This window comes from Enoplosus armatus, chromosome 14 (genome assembly GCF_043641665.1).
Source record: "Enoplosus armatus isolate fEnoArm2 chromosome 14, fEnoArm2.hap1, whole genome shotgun sequence".
NCBI lineage: Eukaryota > Metazoa > Chordata > Actinopteri > Centrarchiformes > Enoplosidae > Enoplosus > Enoplosus armatus.
In genome coordinates, this window is record NC_092193.1 from 12,349,688 (window position 1) to 12,373,599 (window position 23,912).

The 23,912-nt window shown below is 41.8% G+C and overlaps 1 protein-coding gene across 1 annotated transcript; it reads left to right on the forward strand.

The window, feature by feature from the left end:
- Window positions 1–63: 63 nt before the first annotated feature.
- clcn2a (chloride channel, voltage-sensitive 2a) lies at window positions 64–22,432 on the forward strand. Its single transcript, XM_070918612.1, has 24 exons — window positions 64–232; window positions 5,553–5,684; window positions 7,173–7,301; window positions 7,663–7,796; window positions 8,213–8,302; window positions 9,691–9,714; window positions 10,231–10,309; window positions 11,212–11,337; window positions 11,699–11,783; window positions 12,234–12,335; window positions 13,160–13,262; window positions 14,437–14,592; window positions 14,672–14,741; window positions 14,845–14,955; window positions 15,479–15,692; window positions 15,835–15,968; window positions 16,742–16,986; window positions 17,343–17,454; window positions 17,593–17,639; window positions 19,117–19,185; window positions 19,752–19,790; window positions 19,882–19,986; window positions 21,682–21,768; window positions 21,917–22,432. The coding sequence occupies exons 1-24, from the start codon at window positions 64–66 to the stop codon at window positions 22,430–22,432; spliced, it is 3,078 nt and encodes a 1,025-aa protein (XP_070774713.1).
- The last annotated feature ends 1,480 nt before the right edge of the window (window positions 22,433–23,912 follow it).

Consider the following 23,912-nt stretch of genomic DNA (forward strand, 5'->3'; position numbering starts at 1 on the left):
TCACTGCCTCCCACTTGCACCACCTTTATAAAAGCTCTCTTTTTCTGTCTTTCATATACACAGATGTATGGGCGCTACACCCAGGAGCTGGGTGTGTATGCCAAGGAGGAAGCGGCCCGCCTACGGGATGGAGGAGTGCGGGATGGCGGAGGACTGCGGAGGAACACCAGCGTTCGTAGTCGTGCCGCAGATCTGCTGGAGTATGAGAAAGACCCCTGTGCAAAGTGTCACTGTAAGTGATGATCATGCTACAAGCCCTACATCTTCTTGCAGAGACAAAGTGTGCAGGTAGTGAAGTGGTCGGACATGTTGTGAAGGTCAGAGCAAAGCAGCATTTAATGCTCATAAACAAAGTGGATCTAGTGTGTGTGTGTGCGTGTGTGTCCAGCAGACTGTGGCGCTCCTGCAAGTGTGAATGTTGTGTGAAAACACCGACTTCTTAAAGTACAGCAGAGCGGCTACCTGACACAAGGGAGCAGGAGAGGATGTGAACACGATTAAATGTGACTGATCTGAGCAATGACCTCCAGCCAACAAGGGCTGTCTCAATGTCAGACAAAGACAGCCCCCTCTGCTGGCTGCCAGTGGCCCACTGTGTACACGAGTGTGTGTGTGTGTGTGTGTGTGTGTGTGTGTGTGTGTGTGTGGGTGTGGGCGTGGGTGTATGTGTGTGTATTTTTGTTTGTGTGAGCAGAACTCTGATCTGAACTGTCAGATTATTTTATGTCTAGTCTCCCCAGATGACTGCAGATAAGGGAGTGGCACCAGAAGAGAGCTCCACTTCAGTCAGACTGATGTACTCAACAATAACATTGTGATAGACTGTGTGTGTGTGTGTGTGTGTGTGTGTGTGTGTGTGTGTGTGTGTGTGTGTGTGTGTGTGTGTGTGTGTGTGTGTGTGTGTACCTGTTTACATCCTCCAAATGTTCTTATTTTTATTTGTACTTTACTTAACCTTCATTTATGTGTGTTCCTGAAATCAGAGGTATTTTATTTGCAAGTCAACAGAGCAGCAGTGTGTTTCTTGAAGGGTCTGTTCACCCAAAGTGAAACATTGGAACTACTTTCTGTCCCTATCAAAACTATTCACACACACGTCTGGGGATTATAAACAGTAGCAAGGACACTGTTTTTGGAAAGACACATTGCAATGTCATCTTTCAATGCTGTGAGCTCCACAAATGAAATTCCCCTCACATGCATTGTATTGATGATGTGGATGAAACTTAGAGATGGATATGAGTGACAAAATATGTTGGGGTTTTGTGCGATTTTGATTAGAGCTGAACAGAAAATTAATGCCAATTATTATTTGAAAATAGACTATTTGATATCTTTAGGTTTTAGTTAAATCCACATAATAATCATAGACTCTTCATAACTCCAGCATTTGCCTGAGAATCATCACGTTTTTAAGTTTTCTTCAGTATCAAAGTAATCCAGTGATAGTCGCCTGTACGTCCGTTTGTGCATTGCAAACAGGAACTGCTAATAGCTAATTCGGCATAATTTTAATGGTGCCAATTGGCCAAAATGTGAAAAAAAATGGAGCTCAAGTTTTAGCCCACAGTACAACTCACTGATTCTATGGCAACATTATACTTGTTATACCTGTTTACATCTAACATGTAAGATAATCTCAGTAAAAAAGGAGAGTGCGGCAGAGTGTTTGTTTTCACACGTGCTTGCACGAGTGAGCCAGTGTGGCTGTTTTCCAGGATCCATATCTGCGTCTTTGCCCTTGTGACTAGTGATCTGATTAAAGCGCGATAGATTGCACCATAGGTGAAAGCTACACTATATCAGCCATGCCTCGCTCGCTCGCTCGCCGTAATGGAAGCCATTTAAAACAATCACTCTCAGATCAGGAGCCAGCCGGAGTGATTTGTGTGCTCGCTGTCTGTGCGTTTCGCGTGCTCGTAGCTCAAGAGGTGTTTGTATTTTTAGACTTTGTCTTTAGATAGACGCTCGGGCTGGACGGATTCTGCTGTTGTCTTGTTAAGTAAGGTGTAAGGAGAGATGCTTCAGATTTGGTGGAAGTGGGAGTTTAGTGTTTTCCTCTCATGTATCTGTGTGGGAGCATCATCTCTGTGGGTGATGGACTACGAGTGTGTGCCTCGGTTCGGATCGGTAACTGGAGCTGCAGCTTCTGAACAAGGCAGCCTACACATGCAGCCAAAGGCTCTGCTGCCGGTCGTGATGGAGAGCTAAAAACATGCACTGCCTCCCTGTGTTTATTTTGACTCATAGAGTGAATCTTTCTGCGGTTTTATAGCAGATCTCTGTCTACCACTTACTGTAAGGGTCAGCATTAATGTATTATGTCACATGTTATTTTAGCTTTGCATTCAGTGGCTGTTTATAGGTGAAAAGCTCATGCATTATTCCTGATTACAGCTAGTTGGCTTCAGGTGATGCAATGCAGGACTAGCAGAGGTGGAGAAAATGTCTGGCGTTGGGTGTTATTTTTTATTTACGGGATCAGGAGAAGACATCTGTGAACGCCACTGAGCCTGCGGATGTGAGCGCGAGCCAAGATGCACACGGAAGTATGTGGCTTTGCAGGTGCCAGACGAGGTGTGTGTGTATGTGTGTGAGAGAGAGGAATAAATAAAGAAGCTGTGGGAATGGGAATTGTCCCCAGCTTCTTTCACATGGGGATGTTCAGTGAACTGAAATAAAAATTATAGATCCAGTGAAGTGGCAGTCTAATCTGCACACATAGATTTATCTTTAAATATTTCTCTCTGACGTGTTCCATGTTTTTTTTTTGTCCACCGTGTAACGGGTTTGTCTGAGTGTGTTTGTATGTAGTCTGCATGTGCATGTCTACGTCCTCTATTGGCAACTTGCCATCCAGCAGGTGGCCTGGCGACCGGACAGCTTGCCCCGTCATGCACACAGTTGTGCCCCTCCCCCCTCGGGACACTCGCAACCCCCCGTGACCTCAATCCTGCACCAGAAACACTGCTGCAATCTCTTTTAATGTATCATTGTAATGTATAATGTATAATGCATTATGTATTAGTTTATTATCTATAAATATATAGACAGTAGCAATCACTCAGACAACAAGAAATATTTGTGAACACGATCATGAAGGGGGAGTATGGCTTGTTTCCTATAATAATAATAATAATAATAATAAACATATTGTACAAGCAGCATAGTCACAAATTTGAAAAACTGTAGTGCCGTTATCAGCGTTAAAAGGAAAACAAAAATATCATCAGGGGTCAGATAGCAGCATTTGTTGACCAAAGATTGTTGCTTTTTATACATTTCTTTGATTTTAGAAATAGTTTGGACCCATTCCTTCATTTTTAAAATGGCTCAGTCATTTCCTAAAACAGATGGGTACAAGTTACAGTACTAGAACTATTTTCAGCATCAGATGAATCCACATTTGTTGTACTTACGAGTATTTATTCCAGGTGTATGTGTGTATGATTCAGTCAACATGTACTTCAGTGCCCATGGTCATTGTATCAAAGGACCTTTTTCACTGTTTTCTGATGTTTTATAGACCAAAGGATTAATCGAGAAAAAAATGGCAGGTAACCGATGATGAAAATAATTGTTAGTTGCAGAAAATAAAAATGAATCGACCCATCCTTTAAGCAGCGCTGTCTGTCTTCCTGTCTCTCTTACATCTGTTGCTCTCTTGGTTTCTCCTAAAATTAGACCGTTTTCTCCGTGGTGATCGTCACTATATGAGTGTATGTGACGAGTGTAGCGTTTTTATGAAATATGGATCTGGTAAATGTGTTAGTAGCACATTTTTAGCTTCTCGAGGGACGGGCACATCTATGAATGCTCTGGATGTTGAAGTGAATTCCAGGCTTTGGCAATGTCCGCAGACAAGAGACGAGAAATTAGTCCATTGATGCTTCTTTTAGCTGACCCAGCTCAGTGTTATAGATTATAATGTAATATCAGAATTTATAACCATGACCTAACTTTGTTTTGTCTCTGTATGCTCACATCTGCGGTGGATGATGAAGTGATGCTCTCACTGTCGACATAACAACCTCCTTTAGTCTATTATTGTTACTTCACTGCTCACTCGCAGTTGGTAAATGGATGATATCTCTCTGTCCACTCTACTCATTGTGTTTCATAATCCCCCATTATTTAGTTTTTCATGTGAAACTGGATCCTTTATTCACCCAGCATGAGAATAATTGTTTCCCCCCCTTTCTTTGTCAAAGGATTCATGTCCTGGCAACACAAACCCTCAACATCTGTCATGAAACTTCAGCTAATACATAATGATGTTGCTAGAATAGAATAGACATTAATTTGCTGCTGCTTGTCCATAAATCTCTCAGTACTTTAGTACCAAAATACATTTCTTACCACATAAAACCTCTTGGGCCTCTCAGGTAATCTGGTGCACCGCACAGCTGAAACAAACTTCCAGAAGATATAAAACCTGTCACTTTGACTGCCTTTAAATCCATGTTGAAAATATGCATTCCCTTCACTGCCTTTGACTGAACCTTAAAGATCCTTTAAAGATCCGTTTGTGTCTGATGTGGTTTTCCCACAAAACATATCTATTACCTCGTATACATATAAAGGTTTAGATTAAAAACTCTAACATTCTTAATAGCATCTCGTCTTCCTCTCAGATTAAAAAATCCAGAGTCTGTGGATATGCAAATATTATATTAATATTATTATATTATATTATTAATATTTATTTCACATGTTTAACGGCCTACTTCACTGTGCACTTCTCATGCGAACACGCTTTAAACTCAGATTTATTGTCATCACAGAGACACTTCCTCCCTTCAGAGGATGAATGTGTGAAACTTTGCACATACATCATTCTCCACAGTGAAGGTCAAACAGGTGAATATACACATTTTCTGAGTGGAGGGGCCTTTAAAGTGCTCATCGCACTTGAGGTATAAAATCTTCTATCTCAAAATATGCATTTTATGTCACAAATGTGATACATATCATGTTATAGTTAATATAATAAATATAGCGATCTTTTTGGGAATTAATTTGAGACACTAATGTCTCTTTTTGGCTGATCCAGTTAAATAAATACCTTTTCCCATTAATCAGTCCTGCTCATTGATTTGTAACCAATTTAACTGGAGACATTAAATAGAGTTATCACAGAAAATATATATTTGATGGTATATATTACGTTGCCTAACCCTTATAACTTACTAACCTATTTTGTATTTGTTTTCAGATTTTACCTTTTAAATTTCTCATAAATTGTTTTGTATCCTTTTAATTTGTTTCAATATTATATGTATTATATTTATATTCTTAATATATGTAACATGTATTTTCTGTGTAGTGTATTTAATGTATTACAATATAAATCACTTTGAACTCCTTTTGTGTATGAAATATTCTTGCCAAAGCATCTCTTCTGTCACTACATATTTGCTTCTTTCTTTTCCTTCCTCTCTGGTTCTTTTCAGCCTCAGACCAACAAATATGTCCCTTCACACCTTGAAGACCAGTTTCAGAGATTTTACTTTTGCTTTCCTCTGTCTCTCTCTCTGCCTGTGTGCCCTCAGTGTGTGCGTCTCGCTGCCAAAAGTTCCTGATCTCGCGGGTGGGGGAGGACTGGATCTTCCTCATTCTGCTGGGGCTGCTCATGGCTCTGGTCAGCTGGGTCATGGACTACGCCATCGCCTTCTGCCAAGAAGGTAGGAGAGAGACCGAGAGCCAGAAAGACAGAGAGAGGAGAGAGTTACAAAGACAGACAGATAGCAGGATAGTGAATAACGGGCTGTTCTCACAGCAAAGTTGTAAAAGAATGAACAGCTGAGGGGTATTGTCAGGTATGGTATGAATACAAATTGACTGGCAATTTGCCAGAGTTATATTGATCTTGAGCAGAAGCTAAACAAAGTGGTTTCATTAATATTATCATTAATTAATATTAATATATTTCATTAATATTTATAAAAGATCAATCAATACGATTTGTACTCCCACAAAGCATCAAATGCACCAATTGCAACACTGACACTTGAATTAATTCACCAGGTGATCGAAAACGAATTATATTATATATGATAATAATATACATAATACAATGATATAAGTAAATACATAAAACTGCAAAGAAAACTTTGAGTGCAAAAAATAAAATCCTCTAACTCTTAATAAAACGTTCCTTTACAGATAACTTTCTGTACTCAGACAAACCGTCTGTATCAAAGCGCAGAGACAGTTAAACCGTTAAAAGACAACACCTGTGTTGTGGACGCCTATATTGACATGTCGAATGAGTTAGAAGTGACAGAGAGGGGCTTTCTTAATTTCACTGCAACACCAACCTGACTTGACTGAGCAGGTACACGCCATCGTTTTTCTTTACCCAGTGAAGTACTGTGCAAATTTTATAAATATGCATTATTTATACTCCACTACATTTATTTGACAGCTATAGTTGTTACATAAAAAACACGCGATAAGCTTATAAAAAACAATGTATTATTACAGATGGATTCATTTAAATAATAATATTTGAAGCCCAGAGATGCAAAATTATTATTAACATTATTTCATATGAAAGGAGAGATAAACACAAACATATGTAGCAGAACTTGTTTATCTTCTTTCCCACCTCATCAATCATCTGAAGACCCCTCAGATTTATCTGGTGACCCTTTGGAGGGGCCTGACCGAGTACAATAATTTGACATTGTTGCATTGGTACTTTTACTTTACTAAAAGGTCTGAGTACTTCTTCCTCCACTGCTCTGACTGATGCAAGGGTGGTGTTTTCTAATTCATCCACTATTAAGAGTGTTTTAGAAGAGCTCTGCTTTTAGATTAGAAAGATGCACTTGTGGACATAGATACTTCCTTTAGATCCAAGCAACGCTTCCTCTATGGTATTTTATGAAATGATAAATTTGATAGTAGGAGAGCTAAATGATGAATGAGGAGGAGGAGGAGGAGGAGGCCACTGAGCTGCTAAAAGGTGCAGAAAAATGCATGAATAAGGCAGAGATGGGGAAGAAAAGAACATGGAGAGAAGGTCAGGGGGAGGTAATGAGGCGGAGAAGAATCATGTGAATCTGTTCTCAACAGATAAATCGTGATCGATGGGAAAACGGTCGTTAAATGGTTAAGTTCTCTACTTCATTATACTGAGAGGAAGTTACTTGTGTGTGTGTGTGCAGCACAGAAGTGGATGTATGGTGGACTGGACAGTAACATGCTCCTGCAGTACATCGCCTGGGTCACCTACCCTGTAGTGCTCATCACTTTCTCAGCAGGATTCACACAGATACTGGCGCCTCAGGCTGTGGGTAAGACACACACACACACACACACACACACATTAACACAATCTATACATAAACATATGTATTAATATCTCTAATTCATGGTCACTTGTCCGTTTTTGAATAATGTAATTGGCTCTGTAATGCACCATCCTTTGCTGTACGTCTCTTAGTGGTCTCGTCTGCAGGAAATCCATAAAATATACCTGTGATGCGATGTGCATACAGAAAACTATATGAATATCAATAAGCTTTTCCCCCTCACCCATCCCCCGTGCTCTTCATTTATTCTCTTCATCCCTCTCTCTGTAATTGCTTTCTTTCAACTCATCTTTTCTCTCCACTCCATCATCCCACCTGGCGCCTCTTTCTTTTCATCTCCCAGGTTCAGGTATTCCCGAGATGAAGACGATACTGAGGGGGGTGGTCCTGAAGGAGTACCTGACTTTTAAGACATTTGTGGCCAAAGTCATTGGTCTGACCTGTGCTCTGGGCAGTGGGATGCCTCTGGGGAAGGAGGTAGAGGGTTTATTTTTCCTTCATCTCTTCCCGTCTCAGCTCTTCTCGGCCTTACAAATTACACATGACAGATTGCTTGACAGTTTTTGAAGTTTCCTGTCGGAGGCATATGATAAATATTCCTGCGTCATCTGGTCTCATTACAGTCACAGCTGGGAAAATAAAAGAGTGATTTACTGCTAATAACATTTGCATTTCCCATTCGGGGGGGTAATAAGGTTGTTTGAATCTGAATCTGAGCAGAGTTTAATCGTGCAAGGTTTCAGGGTAATTCCCCTGAACTTGAGTGCAGCATGCTCTACTAAAAGGTGCTTTCAGTCACATCCTGTCCACTAACATCCTAATCTCTCTCTCTCTCTCTCTCTCTCTCTCTCTCTCTCTCTCTCTCTCTCTCTCTCTCTCTCTCTCTCTCTCAGGGGCCCTTCGTTCATGTCGCCAGCCTGTGCGCTGCTCTCCTGAGCAAATTCATGGCTGCTCTTTTTGGTGGGATTTTCATGGTGAGAATGGTAACTACAATGAAAAAAAGGAACACAGATTTCCACACACACTGATGCATGAATTCAAACTTGTTTGACTTCTTAAAGCTTTGACCTTCATGTCCTTATTCTATCCTTGTGCTATGCTGGTGATGCTCTCTACACTCACATATTCAGAAATATTGATCATGTTTGTCGGGTAGTACCTGTCCTGTTGATGCAAATACAAAATGTCTTCAGTTTAAACTCAGTGACACTGAACACCAACAACAACGAGGTGAAACCAAATCAACATGACATCACAGATTGCAGCTTTAAAGGAACAGTTCACCATTTTAGGAAATGTAGTTTTATGTACAAGCGAGAGATTGTGAGAGTAGAGAGTGTGTTCAAGGATAAGTCCACGTAGGGTTACAGTACTTTAATGCATCTCTGGTCAGTGTTTTCCAGACTTAACTTTTTGCATTGCCACCCTCTAATCTGCCTTGTCTGCTGACCTGTTCCTATAACCTTTTCCAAATGATCATCATCGAGGGACGTTTCATTATGACCAAAGCTATCTTTTTCAGGATCGCCCTATTTACACACATTGACAGCAGGAAGCTGCCCAGTACAAACACGGAGCAGCTGCCGTTGAGAGTTAGGGGCCACCTTCAGCGGGACCATCGCATCTCAAGCCCACTTCTCTAACCTTTATGAGCTATAAATGATGGTTTCTAGAAAGACATTTGTCCTGTTGATCTGGAGGAATTAAATTATGACATTCATCACTGATTATTTATGTTGTGGAAAACATTTTGGCAGTTTAAAGTGTTTTGTGTTTTGTAAACCTGAGGCCTAAATTTATCCACATGGGAGGATTTTCTTGATCTTTGTGTCTTCTCCTTTGGTCCTCATAGGTGTGAAGCTGCAAGAAAAACACACACAATCACAGTTGTTCTTAAAAAAGTCTTTGATGTTTTCTTGACTTTCTGCCGACCCCCCAGGACTCACTCTCACCACCACTCATGTGAGACCACACCCTGGGCTTCTGTCTATTTCTGCTCTGGACAGTGTGCTGTGCTTCTCCTGCATGTGCCAACAGCAGCGGCGTCGCCGTCTGTACGGAGGAAGATAGACTGCAGTGAAGTGGAGGAAGAAAAAAACTCACGTCAGCACAGTTAGAAAGACTGAAGGAGTCCAGGGGTTGACTCTGCAGCTATTAAACATAATCAGTCTGGGAAAATGTTAATTCAGTTCACTGTGGATTCGAGACTGTGTTTGCTGAAGCTCATTCTCTGCTTGTTTGATTTTTGTGTGATTTGGATAATAAGTTGGATGCCTTCCAGGAGCGGAAATAAAAGGTAACCTCTACACTCGCACAGGTCGCACTCACACATATTTCTGTCTTCTTATTTTTTCCACCTTCACTGCTAAAGGATGAGCCCTTTGAGGGAAGCAAGGTATGGATGCACGAGTCGGATAGTTTCTTTATTGCCAATTCCATCAACATTAATAATCCATGCCGTCCATTTCAGAAGCTGAGATAGATTGATGCCTTTCCATCTGTGTGCGCTGTTTGATCCTGTTCAGTGAGCCGTCACAGCGAGGCATCGATCTTGTGCTGCCTTTGCTTCTATACAAACATCTCATTCCATGATTTCAACACTCAATCCTGGGTTTTTCCAATTATGGCCTCCCACATCCCAACCGCTCACATGTGTAATCTCATCAAATGTGAAAAGATCCAGCAGCAGCTTCACAGTAAAACTGTTGCATTTGTAAACAGCTGGCGACTCTGTTTTTTTTAAAAGAGAAATGCATTTGTTGTGTATTGTGTGTTTGTGGCATTTGCACGTACATGTACACTTGTTGGGATTTGTGTGTGTATGTGTGTGTTTGCTTGAATGCGTGGCCCTGTGTGTGTGTGTGTGTGTGTGTGTGTCTATCTGTGTGTATATCTGATTCTTGTCGGACAGAACGAGCTGAGGAACACAGAGATGCTGTCGGCTGCCTGTGCGGTGGGTGTGGGCTGTTGCTTCGCTGCCCCTATTGGAGGTAAGACAACATGGCTGCAGCCTCTGATTGAATGGTATCTAATTATGGTAGATAATTACGGGAGCTAATTATATGAGGAGAATATTTACCCCGCCAGCAGGAGAGAGCGTGTGCCAATCTTGGTCAGTCCATCCATCTAACTAACTCTTTGATTCAGAGCAACATACTGAATCTCAGCAACTGTTGGCCACATTAATATGAATATTCAAAGGATCAAACAATGCCAGTTGATCAGAACTTTAATCAAATGACAACATGAAAACAATGTAAGAAAGTCAAATTGTATCACACGATCTTTAAGAACTAACATTGAAAGTTCATTCTTGACTTTGAAAACAGAAATGAACCCCAATGATTTTAGTGAACTTAAAATCGCCCCCATCAGGACACGTTTTTATTTTATAGAAAAGCCAAAATATAATGGTACAAAGGTCTAAAGTACATTAATGCTCCTCGCAGGATGAACCTTTTCCATTTATGGGCACTTTTTGAGCTTTTCCTTGAACAGCAACATGAGGTGATGTTGTGTATGTTGGACAGGTATCTTATGAGGAAGATTGACACAAGATTTTCCAAGCAAAACTGAGAACTTTTCTCAAACTCTTTGGTGAAATAGAAACACTTAAGGTTTCAGGGGCCATAAGGAAACCTTTAGACTGTAATGTGTGTGTGTGTGTGTCTGTTCTTGTGTGGAGAGCAGAAACAATGATGGGCAGCTTGTGAGGTGTCAGAAAATGTTTTGTAAGCTCATTGTGAGGCGTGCTGCATGTTAAAGATGATGCTTGTAAATGTGGAAGCGGTGACACCCGTGACCAACGATGCTCTCTATGATATTTGACGAAGATCAATTCTTGAATAAAGTCTCTGAGTGTCTTATAAGTGTGTTTGTTTGTGTGGTGCAGGGGTGCTGTTCAGTATTGAGGTCACTTCAACCTTTTTTGCTGTGAGGAACTACTGGAGGGGCTTCTTTGCTGCTACCTTCAGTGCCTTCATATTCAGAGTGCTGGCTGTGTGGAACCAGGAGGAAGGTAAAAGTCCTTATTCCACCTTCTTAGCAATTGAGTACTATTAAATTGGCTAAAACAAACCTTGGTTCATGTAGTATTTGCAAATATTTTTAATATATAATATTTTATTTTTTAAGTAATAGAACAGTCGTCTGTGTTTGACTTAACCGTGCTATGATGTGTTTTTTATGTTGTCTGTCTTCTCATAAAATTAGATCTGACAAAAGTTTGGGAATATTATTTGAATTTTATCAAAAAATTTTCAATTCTGTACTTTTAAGCAGATATTTCAATACAGTATACCAATATGTGTCCAGCCCCTTTTCAAAAGTCAGTGTAATATATGTGACATGTGAGTGAGAACAATCTTCTTTTTCCTCAGAGACCATCACTGCTCTCTTTAAGACTCGTTTCCGTCTGGACTTCCCGTTTGACCTTCAGGAGCTGCCAGCGTTCGCCATCCTCGGGTGAGTGTGTTTCTCTGGACTGACGCCACATTAAACTGATCCCAGAGCAGTTTGGCGCCTGAGTTACTGGTGAGACCTGAGCTCTCGTTCAGCCTTCCTCTCTCTCTCTCTCTCTCTATAGTCTCGTCCCAGTCACATTCACATTCCTGTCGAGAGTCTGAAGGTTGATTTGTATTCAATGAGCGGGGCATGAAATTAACTTTTTACTCTGCTGATTACAAGTAGAGGCCGTATCCAGATCATCATATGCCACATATGATTTGTTTGATGCCAAAACATTTTAATAGAGAAAAACAATAAATTAACATTGGTTGGCTTCCTGTCAAAGAGCCGTAAGACTGTAGGTGTATTTCAGTGGCAGTGTGAGTCCTTTTCCTTTCATTTTGTCCCAGGATGCTCCTCTGTTTCTCCTTCAACAGGCCAAACAAGTGTGTCTTTGTCTGTTTGCAGGATTGCCTGTGGTTTCGGCGGTGCTCTGTTTGTCTACCTGAACCGGCTGATTGTAGAGTGCATGAGGAAACAGAAGACTATCAACAAGTTCTTGCTGAGGAAGTGAGTATCTGATATCTGACTGTTACACAGGACCGTTGCACTTTTGTGGATCCACATTTTGGGAAATATGCACTTCTTGCCTTCTTGCTGAGAGTTGGGCAAGACGATCGATACCACTCTCATGTCTGTCTGTCGGTAAGAGTGAAGCTACTGCCCAGCGACGGTTAGCTTAGCATAAAGACTGGAAAAGGGGGGAAACGGCTAGCCTGGCTCTGTCCGAAGGCAGCACCTCTAAAGCTCACTAATTAACATGTTATGTTTTGTGTGTTTAATCTGCAGAAAAACTGAAAACCGTAAAAACAACAAATTGTGCTTTACAAGATATAATGTGTTTATTAGTGGTTACAGATTAGTCAGAGATGCTGGAAGGTAGATTTTGTTTGTTTGTCTTTGTGCTAAGTTAACTGGCTAGTGCCTGTAGCTTCATATTTCACGGACAGATATGAGAATGGTATCAATCTTCTCATGCAACTCTCTGCAAGAAACCAAATAAGTATATTTCCTAAAATGTAGACGTATTCCTTTAGAATCCCAATTAATATTCAAGATCCATCTAGAAAGCCATAATTGAACCAGTTAAACTGTAAATAAACCCCCAAAAGATTAAAATCCTGCTCATGTACCCCTAAACCTGTGTTTAAAGTTGGCTTGGTGTCTTATGTCACAATGTTAATGTAGCGCTGGAGAATTTAGATGAAGTCTTTGTATGAATTGGGTCAGTTTCACACATCACAAGGAGCTATTTATAGCTCTTCCGTCCTCACCACCCAGAAATCAAGCATGTACATACAGTGTGACAGGCACACCCATTAATGACCCCGCAGTCCATCTCTTCCTGTCAGGCGTCTGGTGTATCCCGCTCTCGTCACCCTGCTGATCTCCACACTCACGTTCCCTCCGGGCTTCGGGCAGTTCATGGCTGGACAGGTGAGAAAATGCTTTCACACTCTCGTGACAGTATGAAAGCATGCCTTGACTGTTGCTGTTAGATGATTGATGGTAATTTTAAGTGAGAGTTGGTGTCAGCTTGGGGGTCATTTTGTGCTCCTCTGATTTGATAGCATAAGCTGTTCAATAGCTGCTTCCTGATGTTCTCTGCAGAGTCACACAGTCTCAAAGAGCACGTGTGTTGATTTTAATGCTAAAAATATGTTTGCAAAATTAAAAACAAATATTTTCTGTTTTTTCTTTCTTTTTTTAACAAATGCAACCGACAGAAAACTGATGTTTATTGTCATAGTGTTCATATTTCACTTTTCTACCCGTGCTTCTCAATTGATGGGTGTTGCAGTATCTGTGCAAAACTAAAACCAAGAAGTGAGCGTCCCCTTCAGATGAAGTTGATGCTGCCATTGGAAAAGTTTCACAGTTGACACAACAAAGTGAAAAATAGTTTGATCTTTTTTAGGCAGAGATGCAGAGCACACAGTTTTTGTGCTAGTGTTGCCTGTGCACCTGCCGCACTGCAAAATCGTCCTGTAAGCCATTTAGTTTTGAGCCTTTCAGGAACTCAGAACAAGAAAAGAAAATCTGCTAGAGGGTTCAGAGAATATCTTTTTTTTTGTCCTGTGCTGTTGTCCCTGTTTTCAGACAGTGGCGCTCATTTATGGAGAAATCCTGACACAAAACAGAATAAGACAGGTTGCTGCAATGGCGTCACGAAAGTTACACTCTAGAAATGATTTGAAACGAGTGGATTTGTATTGTAACGCAGGTGAAATGATCTTTTTTTTCACTTTCTTTAGAAAAACCAAGAATTTAAAAGTCAATAAAACCCAAAATGACCGGTTAAAATGGAGTACTTTAGCAGTGCACAGATTACAAAAAAGATACCACTCAGTATCATTAATGCCATCATTGAGGGAGTCCTGGGAACAGTTATTGAACGCAAACTGCATAGTTTAAATAAAACAGCTACAACATGAACCAGTAGTATCAAACGAAGCTTTTCCAGGAGGCTGTACACAACACAGCCTTTACTGCTGACCTTGTGTGACCATCAGGGTCTCCTAAAGGGGTCTGTCAGGTACTAGAGGGAGGAGGGGGGGGTAATAACAAACAGACATTCAGTAACTTTTTTTCTCCTGTGTCGACCTGTCAGCTGACGCAGCACGAGTCTCTGGTCGCGCTGTTTGACAACCGCACGTGGTGCCGTCAGGGCGTGGCGGAGGAGTTCGACTACATCAGCCACCACCACGCCTGGAAACATCCCCAGGTCAACGTCTTCATCACGCTCATCCTCTTCATCGTCATGAAGGTAGGCCTTCGACATATGTCCAGATGACTGGATGACTTTTCATGATTTGTCTCTCACACTTGTTGTCTCTCTGTTTCAGTTTTGGATGTCCGCTGTGGCCACCACCATGCCTGTTCCATGTGGGGCCTTCATGCCAGTTTTTCTTATCGGTGAATAAAATCGACTGTGTTTTCTGATGTTTCTATGAGTTTCTCCTACAGTGGTAAGAATCCCTGAAAATAACTCCTCGCTGTATCTGTGTGTGACGGACAGGTGCAGCATTTGGCAGACTTGTTGGAGAGATCATGGCAGTCATGTTTCCTGATGGCATACATGCTGACGGCAGCGTGTATCCCATAGTTCCTGGCGGTTACGCTGTAGTCGGTGAGTTGCTCTAAATCAGTTTATTTCTTTTATACACTGTACTTTAATTCATCTAATTAGCCTTGATAACTAATTTTCAGGCCACTTGTCACGTTTCCTCTCTCCTGTGTGATTGAAATCGACGCCTCTGCAAAGCTGCAGCCATTTTTATCACTTCATACCAGCTTATAGAACTTGACTGATGAAAATTGATTCCACATAAGGTGAAAACTACATATTGGACCAGAGTAAAAAAAGAAAACCGTTGAATACGAAATTGCCACGGTCGTGACTCACTGGTTAGTGTGACAGGATGACGTTAAATGTTATGAATTAGAGTGACAACCTGCAGAAAATCTTGTTTGATTTGCTGCCTTGCAGTAAACTGATTAGTAACACACATAGTTAGTTATGCAGATAGTTTGCACATATGACATCGCGTTCCGAACACTCCTCTTAAAAACATGCCTGATCGCACATTAAATCCTCCTCTAGTTACAGCATGGGAACAGATGATTCTTTACATGACTGCCCTCCTACTCAGGTGCTGCGGCGTTGTCTGGAGCAGTCACCCACACTGTATCCACAGCGGTCATAGTATTTGAGCTGACTGGTCAGATCTCCCACATCCTGCCTGTGATGATCGCTGTGATCCTGGCCAACGCCGTGGCTCAGTCGCTCCAACCGTCGCTGTATGACTCCATCATCCGCATCAAGAAACTTCCCTATCTGCCTGAACTGGGCATGGGCCATCACGAGTGAGTCTGTTTTTAACGAAGGCTCAGGGTGGAGTTGACCCTTGTTTCTTTATTTTTCAAATTTGAGTGTGATTTTGATTGATTTTAGCAATTTTTAATCTCCTTTCTCCCTCTCTTGCCTCTTTCCTGTTTCATGTTTCAGGAAGTATAATATCCGTGTGGAGGACATCATGGTCAGGGACGTGCGCTTCATCACTCTTAACTCTTCCTATCGAGACCTGCAGGAGATGCTGCTGACTGGTCAGCTCAAAACACTGGCCCTGGTTGAATCCAGAGGTAAGTAAGAAGATCCATCTTAACAAGTCAATGTTGGAAATGTTTGATGCTCGTGCTGATTTAATACCTGCATTTCAGTAGAGAAGCCAAACCTTACTTTCAGGAATATATAATGTTCTTCTTTTTTTAAAACAAAAGTATCAAATGTTAAATATTGTCAAAACACAAGTGGTGTAAATGGAATAGTCTAAAAAATTATGATTTAGAAACTGAATCGAAACCGTCTTTTCCAAGAATAAGTCGAGAAGAGGATGAATATTTGGTACTTGGTTTCAATACGCATCCCCATTCATGACAAATGGATTCAATTGTTTCATTAGCTGAAATTACACCTACAGTAGCTAAAGTTAATGCAGTCTAATACAACAATCCTGCAATAAATCTTCATGAAGGTTGTTCCTATTATTCCACCCCATTTATGTCAGTGAGGGTAGACAAAATATTAGAAACACGTTTTACTATAACACAGTACAATTCAACAGCACCACAAACCACATCCTCCAATTTTTTTTTTAACAAAAACTGAACATTATAACCTTCATGAAGGAGGGATTTCTTGCAGGCTGTTGTATTAGATGCATTAGTTTTAGCCAGTTGTACCTAATAAACTGGCAATTATGTAAATCTAAACGACTTACTGAAACTGTAACAACCAGTTCATAACAGTAATTTTATGTTCTACTTTTACCTCTGTGAGCTTTGTCTGCATCACCACCTTCATCTCATTCCAGATCACCTCCTTTCTTTCTTTCTCGTCCCTCCTTCTCCTCCAGACTCCATGATCCTGCTGGGCTCCATAGAGCGACTGCAGCTGCAGTCCCTGCTCTCTCTTCAGCTGGGCCGCCAGCGGAGGCTGGAGTACCTCCGCCAGCTGGCCCAGGACAACGGCACCCAAGACCACCTCCCCAGCCTGACCACTGACAGCACGCCCAGCTCCCCTTGCGCCCACACCCACATCAACGCCTCGACCAACACCAACGCTCGCCAAGCGGTCCGCTTCCTGGTGAGCACCCAACAGGTGTGAGGCGTCCGGGGGCGCCAGGGCTGGGCTGGGGCGAAGTCTGGCTTGGGGTGGGTTGTAGCGGTAGACTAAAAGTGGATCAGGCACAGCATGTGTGAAGCATGTAGCAGTAGGTAAAGGCACAGATGGAGTTTTTGGACAGCTGTCATGGTAAGTGTTTACAAACTGTGTAAATGTCCTTTATTTCTACATTCACATTAACACATGTCTTCTGTGTCTCTGTCGTCTGTGCCCTTACCTGTGCTGTCCTGTTTGTTTATGTGCATGTGCTCGTATTTGTCTTTTCTGTGTTTTTCTGCTGTGTGTGTGTGTGCTTGTGTCTGGCTTCCTCTGTTAATATCTTGTCCATGTAGATCTCCACAGAGGAGTCTTCCTCCTTCAGCCCAGTGGTTTCCAATGTTCAGCTTCCTCTGAAATCTGCCTTGAAAACTGTGTCTGCCATCAGCGACACAGAGACGCCAAATAGTATGTACTTTACACCACTGCACCAACACACACGTTAAGACACACAGAGGAACACTGACGTGGGATACTGAGAACAAACTGATTTAAAAAATAGTCATTTCAAATTGAACAAAAACTGATTTTTGTTTTCTCCCCAAGGCTCTCAGACCCTCTCCTGTGCTGACCAAGACAATGAGCTGCTGGAGGTGAGCGCCAGAGTGAGAAAGAGAGAAGGATATAATTTATGTGTGGGTGCAAGTATACTGTATGAATGTGACTCGTGTCGTATGCGTGGGTGTGTGTGCTCTCTCTGAGTCCACGCATATGCCGTCCACCTCCTCTTCCTCCTCCTCCACCCACAGGCAGCAGGGTTTTCCTGTGTGATCTCATGCTGTGGTCATGGATTTTTGTTTTAAAACTTTTGTGAGTCATTGCCCCCCCCCCCCTCAGTACTCAACACATTCACTGCCAGTCAAACACCTTTTAAACATCCTACATTTGAGCATTTTGGGTCACATTTGAAGCTTAAACATTGTTCAAACCCACAGAACTTTGCAGTGGAGATCCCAAAGTGTACAAAGATACCAAATATGTCAGGATCAATTTTAGGGAAATGTGTAGGAACAATATTTCCATTTGAAATTCTTCATGCAAAACATGGAGTCTTGGGTTTAAATATCATGTAGCTCGTGGTTCCCAAACTTTTTCTGTCAGCCCCGTTTATAAGCCAAAACAATTTTAAACACCCCACGTCATGCACATTTTTATTGACCAGTGACAATAACATAAAGTCAATGCACAATAGTAACAAAAGGGGGAAAGTTGAAATGTATTGAAATAACATTATCAGGGAACATGAACTGCGTTGTGTTAATGAACACAGAGAGTCTTCAGACATGCTAGTGGCTCTGTGAGACAGAACAGCGGTGCTTTGAGCTAAATGCTAACATGTTCACAATGATAATGTTAACATACTGATGTTTAGCAGGTATAATGTTTAGCGTGTTAGCATGCTAGCATTTGCTAATTAGCACTAAACACAAAAAGTACAGCTGAGGCTGGCGGGGATGTCTTCAGTTTTCCCAGGTGCTGGAAGGATGTTGTTAGATTAAAAGTCAAAGGATCATCAAAGTTATTATGATTCATCCTGAGGAGGGCATGAATTAGTTTCACGGCAATCCATCCAATAGTTATCAAGGTATTTCACTAGAAACCAAAAGCAACGGCTCTGTTTGGAAAACACAGCAGCGTCAATGAAGAGTTGATGTAATAGTATGTGATACTGTCTGACATTGTGGAATAAGATCATTTATTTCTACCTTAAAGCTATTCAAAGGGACATTTAAGGGAAAAGATAAGGGCTCAAAGTGCTTCACAAAAATGTTAAAATGTGAGGTGTTCAGAAACCTTTATTCTGGCAGTGTATCAGAATAAAGGTATCTATCATCCAATGTTGTATTCACATTGGGTTTCCTGTGCAGATCTTGTGCCCTCACCTTCATCTGTGGTGTAGTAATTATACCCTTTCAGCAACATTGTGCTCACATCACGGGTACTTCTCCCAGTAGAAGTCAGACTGGGATCCAATGTTGCCGTGACACCATGTAAAGGGAGTAAAACTGTCCAGTTTCGCTGATGCTGTTAATGTTGTGCTGTGTTGATGCCTTCTCTCCCCGACTGAAGAGCCCGGCTGGGCCGGCTCCTCCTGAAAAAAGAAAGCCCAAGCCCAAACGAGTGAGGATCTCCATGGCGGTAAGATTGTCTGCCGCCTAGAGACTGTTGCTTAGAAACGGTTGCCTTGCGACACGCACGTAGTGAGTGCTGGACCAAAATATTTGTGGTGCACCAACCAAAGCATTAGAGTGGCTTTGCAGAGAGAGCGAGAGAAAGTGTGTGTGTGAGAGAAAGTGGTAAAGGTTTAATTGTCTTTTCAACATCAGTGTTAAACCAAATGTCTCATCAGCTTTCACTCTAAGCTGCTGTTAATGCTTGTTCTGTGTGTGTGTGAGTGTGTGTTTTGTGTTTTATTTTAAGGTGTTCTTGGTGTTGTCAGTATAATATCCTGGGCAGTGGGTGCACTGTTTGACCCATAAACCAAACTTTTCTGTCAGCTTTATCTCAGAAACTCAAGATATAAGTGATTCATGAGGTTACAGCTCAGTATTTTACATATTACACTGACACCAACGAACAGACAGATCCCTGTGTAATGTGTATGTGTTGGTACACTACGTATATTTAGTGTACCAAATGGTGTATATAAACCTTTGTGTGTATATACAGGGACAATGTGTGTTATATTCTATTTTGTCTTTTAGGACTCTACTGAAGTGGAAGACTGCATGACCCCATCAGATGTGAGACTCTACTCTAACAGAAAATATACAAGAATTAGTTTTACAATTCAAAATATAGAAGTTTTATCTTCTGTCATCCTTCTCGTTGCAGATAGCAGAGTGGGAGGAGCAGCAGCTCGATGAGCCGGTGGATTTCAAGAACTGCAAGATTGATCCCGCCCCCTTCCAGCTGGTGGAGCAAACATCTCTGCATAAGGTACAAAATCAACGAAAAGCCCTGACCACACTGAGAGATGACCTTTGTACAATAGTAGCCTATTTTCCTCCTCATATTTAACAATTAATGCCCATAAAATGTGCCAGCCTTATGTATTTTTACCACTGTTTTTCATTTGTGACTATATATGGAGCAGTTACCTCACTGAGCGCTGATACAAGTGGACATATGACAAACTACACAAAACTGATGGTTTCAAAATGTAGTTTCATTGTGAGTGTAACCACTGGCCTAATTATAAACCTGATAATGGCCTGACCCGACAGAGGGGTCAGGATGAGGTGTTGGGAGTGAAAATGAGCGTCAGGTGGGATAGTTGCTCATTTTATCCCATAAGCGTGTAGTGGTGGTTTACTCAAGTAAAAGTAGCAGTACCACAGTGTAGAAATACTCTGTTACAAGTAAAAGTCATACATTCAAAACTACATAACACAAAAGTATTAGCATCAAAATACACTTAAAATACTCAATATGCAGAATGCATAATGTATATTATGTTAGTGAGTTATAATTATTGATGTATTAGTGTATACATCACTTTAATGTAGCAGCTGGTAAAGGAGGAACTAATATTTTATTATTTTCTGGGTCAATCTGGGATGGCTCACAATGCCTTGAAAAAAAGACTGGCGTGAATTTCAACAGTGTTTTTTTCTGTGACGTCAACCCATAGTACTGCGGCCTGGCAGTGACTGATCCCTGCTGGGTCCCTGCGAGGTCCTCGGCTGGTTTGTGATCCCCTCTTGATGACGTACTGTAGTGAGGAGGAGCAGTGATTATGGACATTTTCATTGATTATTTAATGTGTATGAGGGAGTGTGCCTCCCACACAGAGCACACTTTTAGTGAAGCACTTGTTATTCTCGTATCACGAGGTCATTTGTAAAACACTAATACAGACTCTTGTTTTTATGCATTACATAAAATATAGGTTATTGTTCAATTTTAGAGAGCGAGCAAGTGAGACAGCTGAAAGAGAGACGCCTCTAGTTACTCATTATACCTTCTATTCTGTGCCAGGAAATCTCCAAGAGATGATTCAACAGAACTGTGTGAGAAATGAAAGCAATACGTGTGGGATATTAAAGCTGTACAGTAAGAAATAACTGTGTGTGCTGCACTCATCTGTGCAGCTGACTTTATCTGCCGTTAACAAGGCATATCATTTATCTAGGCATAGAGCGGCCTACACGCCTTACAGCATGATGCCTGGACAAACTGACGCAATGTTTTCCATGACGTGGACATATAGGACAGTACAAAGCACTCATCCTGGAAACATGGAGAAGAGAAAGTTAATTTTAGCGTACCTGTGACCATTTGACTATGACCCTTGGGTCATGAGCATTACACAAAATAAATCACAACCTCTCCACACGTGTGTCTGTTACACACTCGCCCGCTTTCTACCAACTGGGAGGGGAAAAGACGAAGCTCACCTTCAGCGCAGAGTGACTTTGAATGGTTTCACTTTCATTCATAAGACTGTGACGTCATACATGGTTGGTTGGTGTTCAAAGTCTAGTTCGCCTAGTCTGACACAGTGAACCATCTCAAAAGGCCAGAATATCATATTGTTGGATCCTGGTGTAACAATTTCCATAATCCAAAATGCAAAAGAAACCTCTCTCTGAGTCCGTATCCAGGCCCTGACCCACCTCTCCTCCTCCACAGACTCACACCATCTTCTCTCTGCTGGGTCTGGATCACGCCTATGTGACCAGCATGGGACGTCTGGTTGGAGTGGTGTCTCTCAAAGAGGTGTGTGTTTCCTTCAGTTGTTAAAGCTTCTGATACGAGAATGTTTTCTGTATATGATCATTAATGTTCATCTTCTCTCTCCTCTGTTGTTACTTCCACTGGCTCTGCTGTCTTTCTTTCCGGGCTGGCTGCGTCTCTGTATCTCCAGCTGCGTAAGGCCATAGAGGGCTCAGTGACAGTGACCGGCGTGAAAGTGCGCCCTCCGTTGGCCAGTTTCCGTGACTGTGGGAACAGCACAAGCGTATCCGAGGTAACAGAACTACACAAGCTGTGCATCCGCCACAGGGGGCTCTCGTTGCCACGGGAACCCAACCCTCCTGACGTGGAGGACCAGCCAGATCTCGCGTACAAAGAGATCCCCGTCAACTTCTCGGACCAATCGAATTTGCAGTTTGAAACCAGCCCCGGCGACGTCACAAATCAGTCGTCGGAGTCGGTGCTCCAGGAAAGCCCCTCGTTCACCGAGGACCAATCAGAGTTTACTTTTGACTGCAGCCCCTCCCACACTGAGGAATCAGAGCTGGCCTGTGACTATGACCCCCCCACCCAAACCCCTGAGCCGGACGAAACGGAGCAAGAGCAGGGGAGTCCATCTCTGCACAAGGACCTATCAGAACCTGAGGGAGAGGGCAGCCCCGCCCACACTGAGGATCAATCCAAATGATCAGAGGGGATCCATACTGTCGCCTCATGAATGTTGACGTTTCTTACATTTGTAGAGGTCACTCTCACTTCCGAGTCCAGCCTAGATACCCGTGTTTCTAATGTTGTTGTGGCGTGAGTGAGCGAGTGAGAGTGAGCGTGAGTCGGTGTGACCTTTAGTATTGTGTTTCCAACTGTGCAAATGCCTGGATAAAGCGTGTAGTCACGGATCCAGCTGGTTTTATTCTATATTTTTTATTATTGTAAACAAATCTCATGAAAAGACCAAAACCAACAATGGGTTTGTCTGTCTCTTTACACTTTCTAACGTCCCCGCCCGTCTGTGGCTTTTTCAAACACTCCACTGATTTTACTCATCAAAGTCTGTTTAGAGGTCTTGCAAAGTTGTATAAAGCCTTTTGTGGCTCCAGAGGAAGCTTTGTGAATTGCCTTAGGTGATGTCACTTGAGTCAATGTCGGTTGGGTCTGAACTACAAGAACTACAATCTGAAAATGAAAGAATCTGTGGGTGTAGAGTTTAGAAATATGGCCACACTGCTGTAGCTCCCCATTGCTGAGGCTAGCTGCTCAAGGCTACATTAGCCGCTACTAGCATAACACACCTGAATCACCAAACTGTCGACGGTCGAGTTGCATTATGGGTAATATAGATCCAAAGAGGAATGCGTGGAATAAAAAAGACGATGTCACTGGTCCTGCTGCATCGATTTAGAGTGCAGCGCTAAATTGGTTGAGAACTCAAGCAAGTAACAAATATGAAGCTTGATTGAGTTTGAAAGTTAAAGCTTTACTTTGGAAACATTTGGGCATTTTTTGCCTTTATTGCATAGTGACAGTGAAGAATGTGATATAATCGACAACTTGAGAACATCTACTAAAAGGACCTGCAGATGAGATTATTTTGTAATAACTTGTAATTTTACAGGTGGTGACTGTAGGTAATGTTACTCAAACAAGAGTAAATAATGTTTTGGAGGACTATTTTCAACATATTTTAATCTAGTGAGTATTTTACAGCACCAGGATTATGTATGTGGGATATTTTCCGTATAGTGCTGAAATTCACCGTGATGATGGTGTGACTCACTGTGAAAAAATGCTAATGGCTCATGGGATTCGTTGACAATAAGACAAATATATAACATCACCAGCTTTATCTTTTAAATGTGTGTGTGTGTGTGTGTGTGTGTGTGTGTGTGTGTGTGTGTGTGCGTGCGTGTGCAAGAGAAACTTTTTGACACTTTCCTTGTCATGCTCAAATCTGGTCCAGACTCCTCAACATAATCTGAGTCTACATGCCAAAACAACTTCAAACATTACAGGGAGAGAAAGTCACAAATAATGGAGGCGAAAAATGAAAGGAGCAAATAACAGAAGAAAAGCACAGAAGAACAAAGACGTGGAGAATTATTCTAATGAGCACACGATGGTATGAATTCAAACTACTACCTATTCACTAGCACTGGACTAATACATCAGAG

Coding starts and splice junctions, on each gene's coding strand:
- clcn2a (XM_070918612.1), top strand. CDS start 64: ATGTATGGGCGCTACACCCAGGAGCTGGGTGTGTATGCCAAGGAGGAA. Junction 11,784..12,233: donor CCAGCGTTCGCCATCCTCGG/GTGAGTGTGTTT, acceptor GTCTGTTTGCAG/GATTGCCTGTGGTTTCGGCG. Junction 19,987..21,681: donor AGCAAACATCTCTGCATAAG/GTACAAAATCAA, acceptor CCTCCTCCACAG/ACTCACACCATCTTCTCTCT.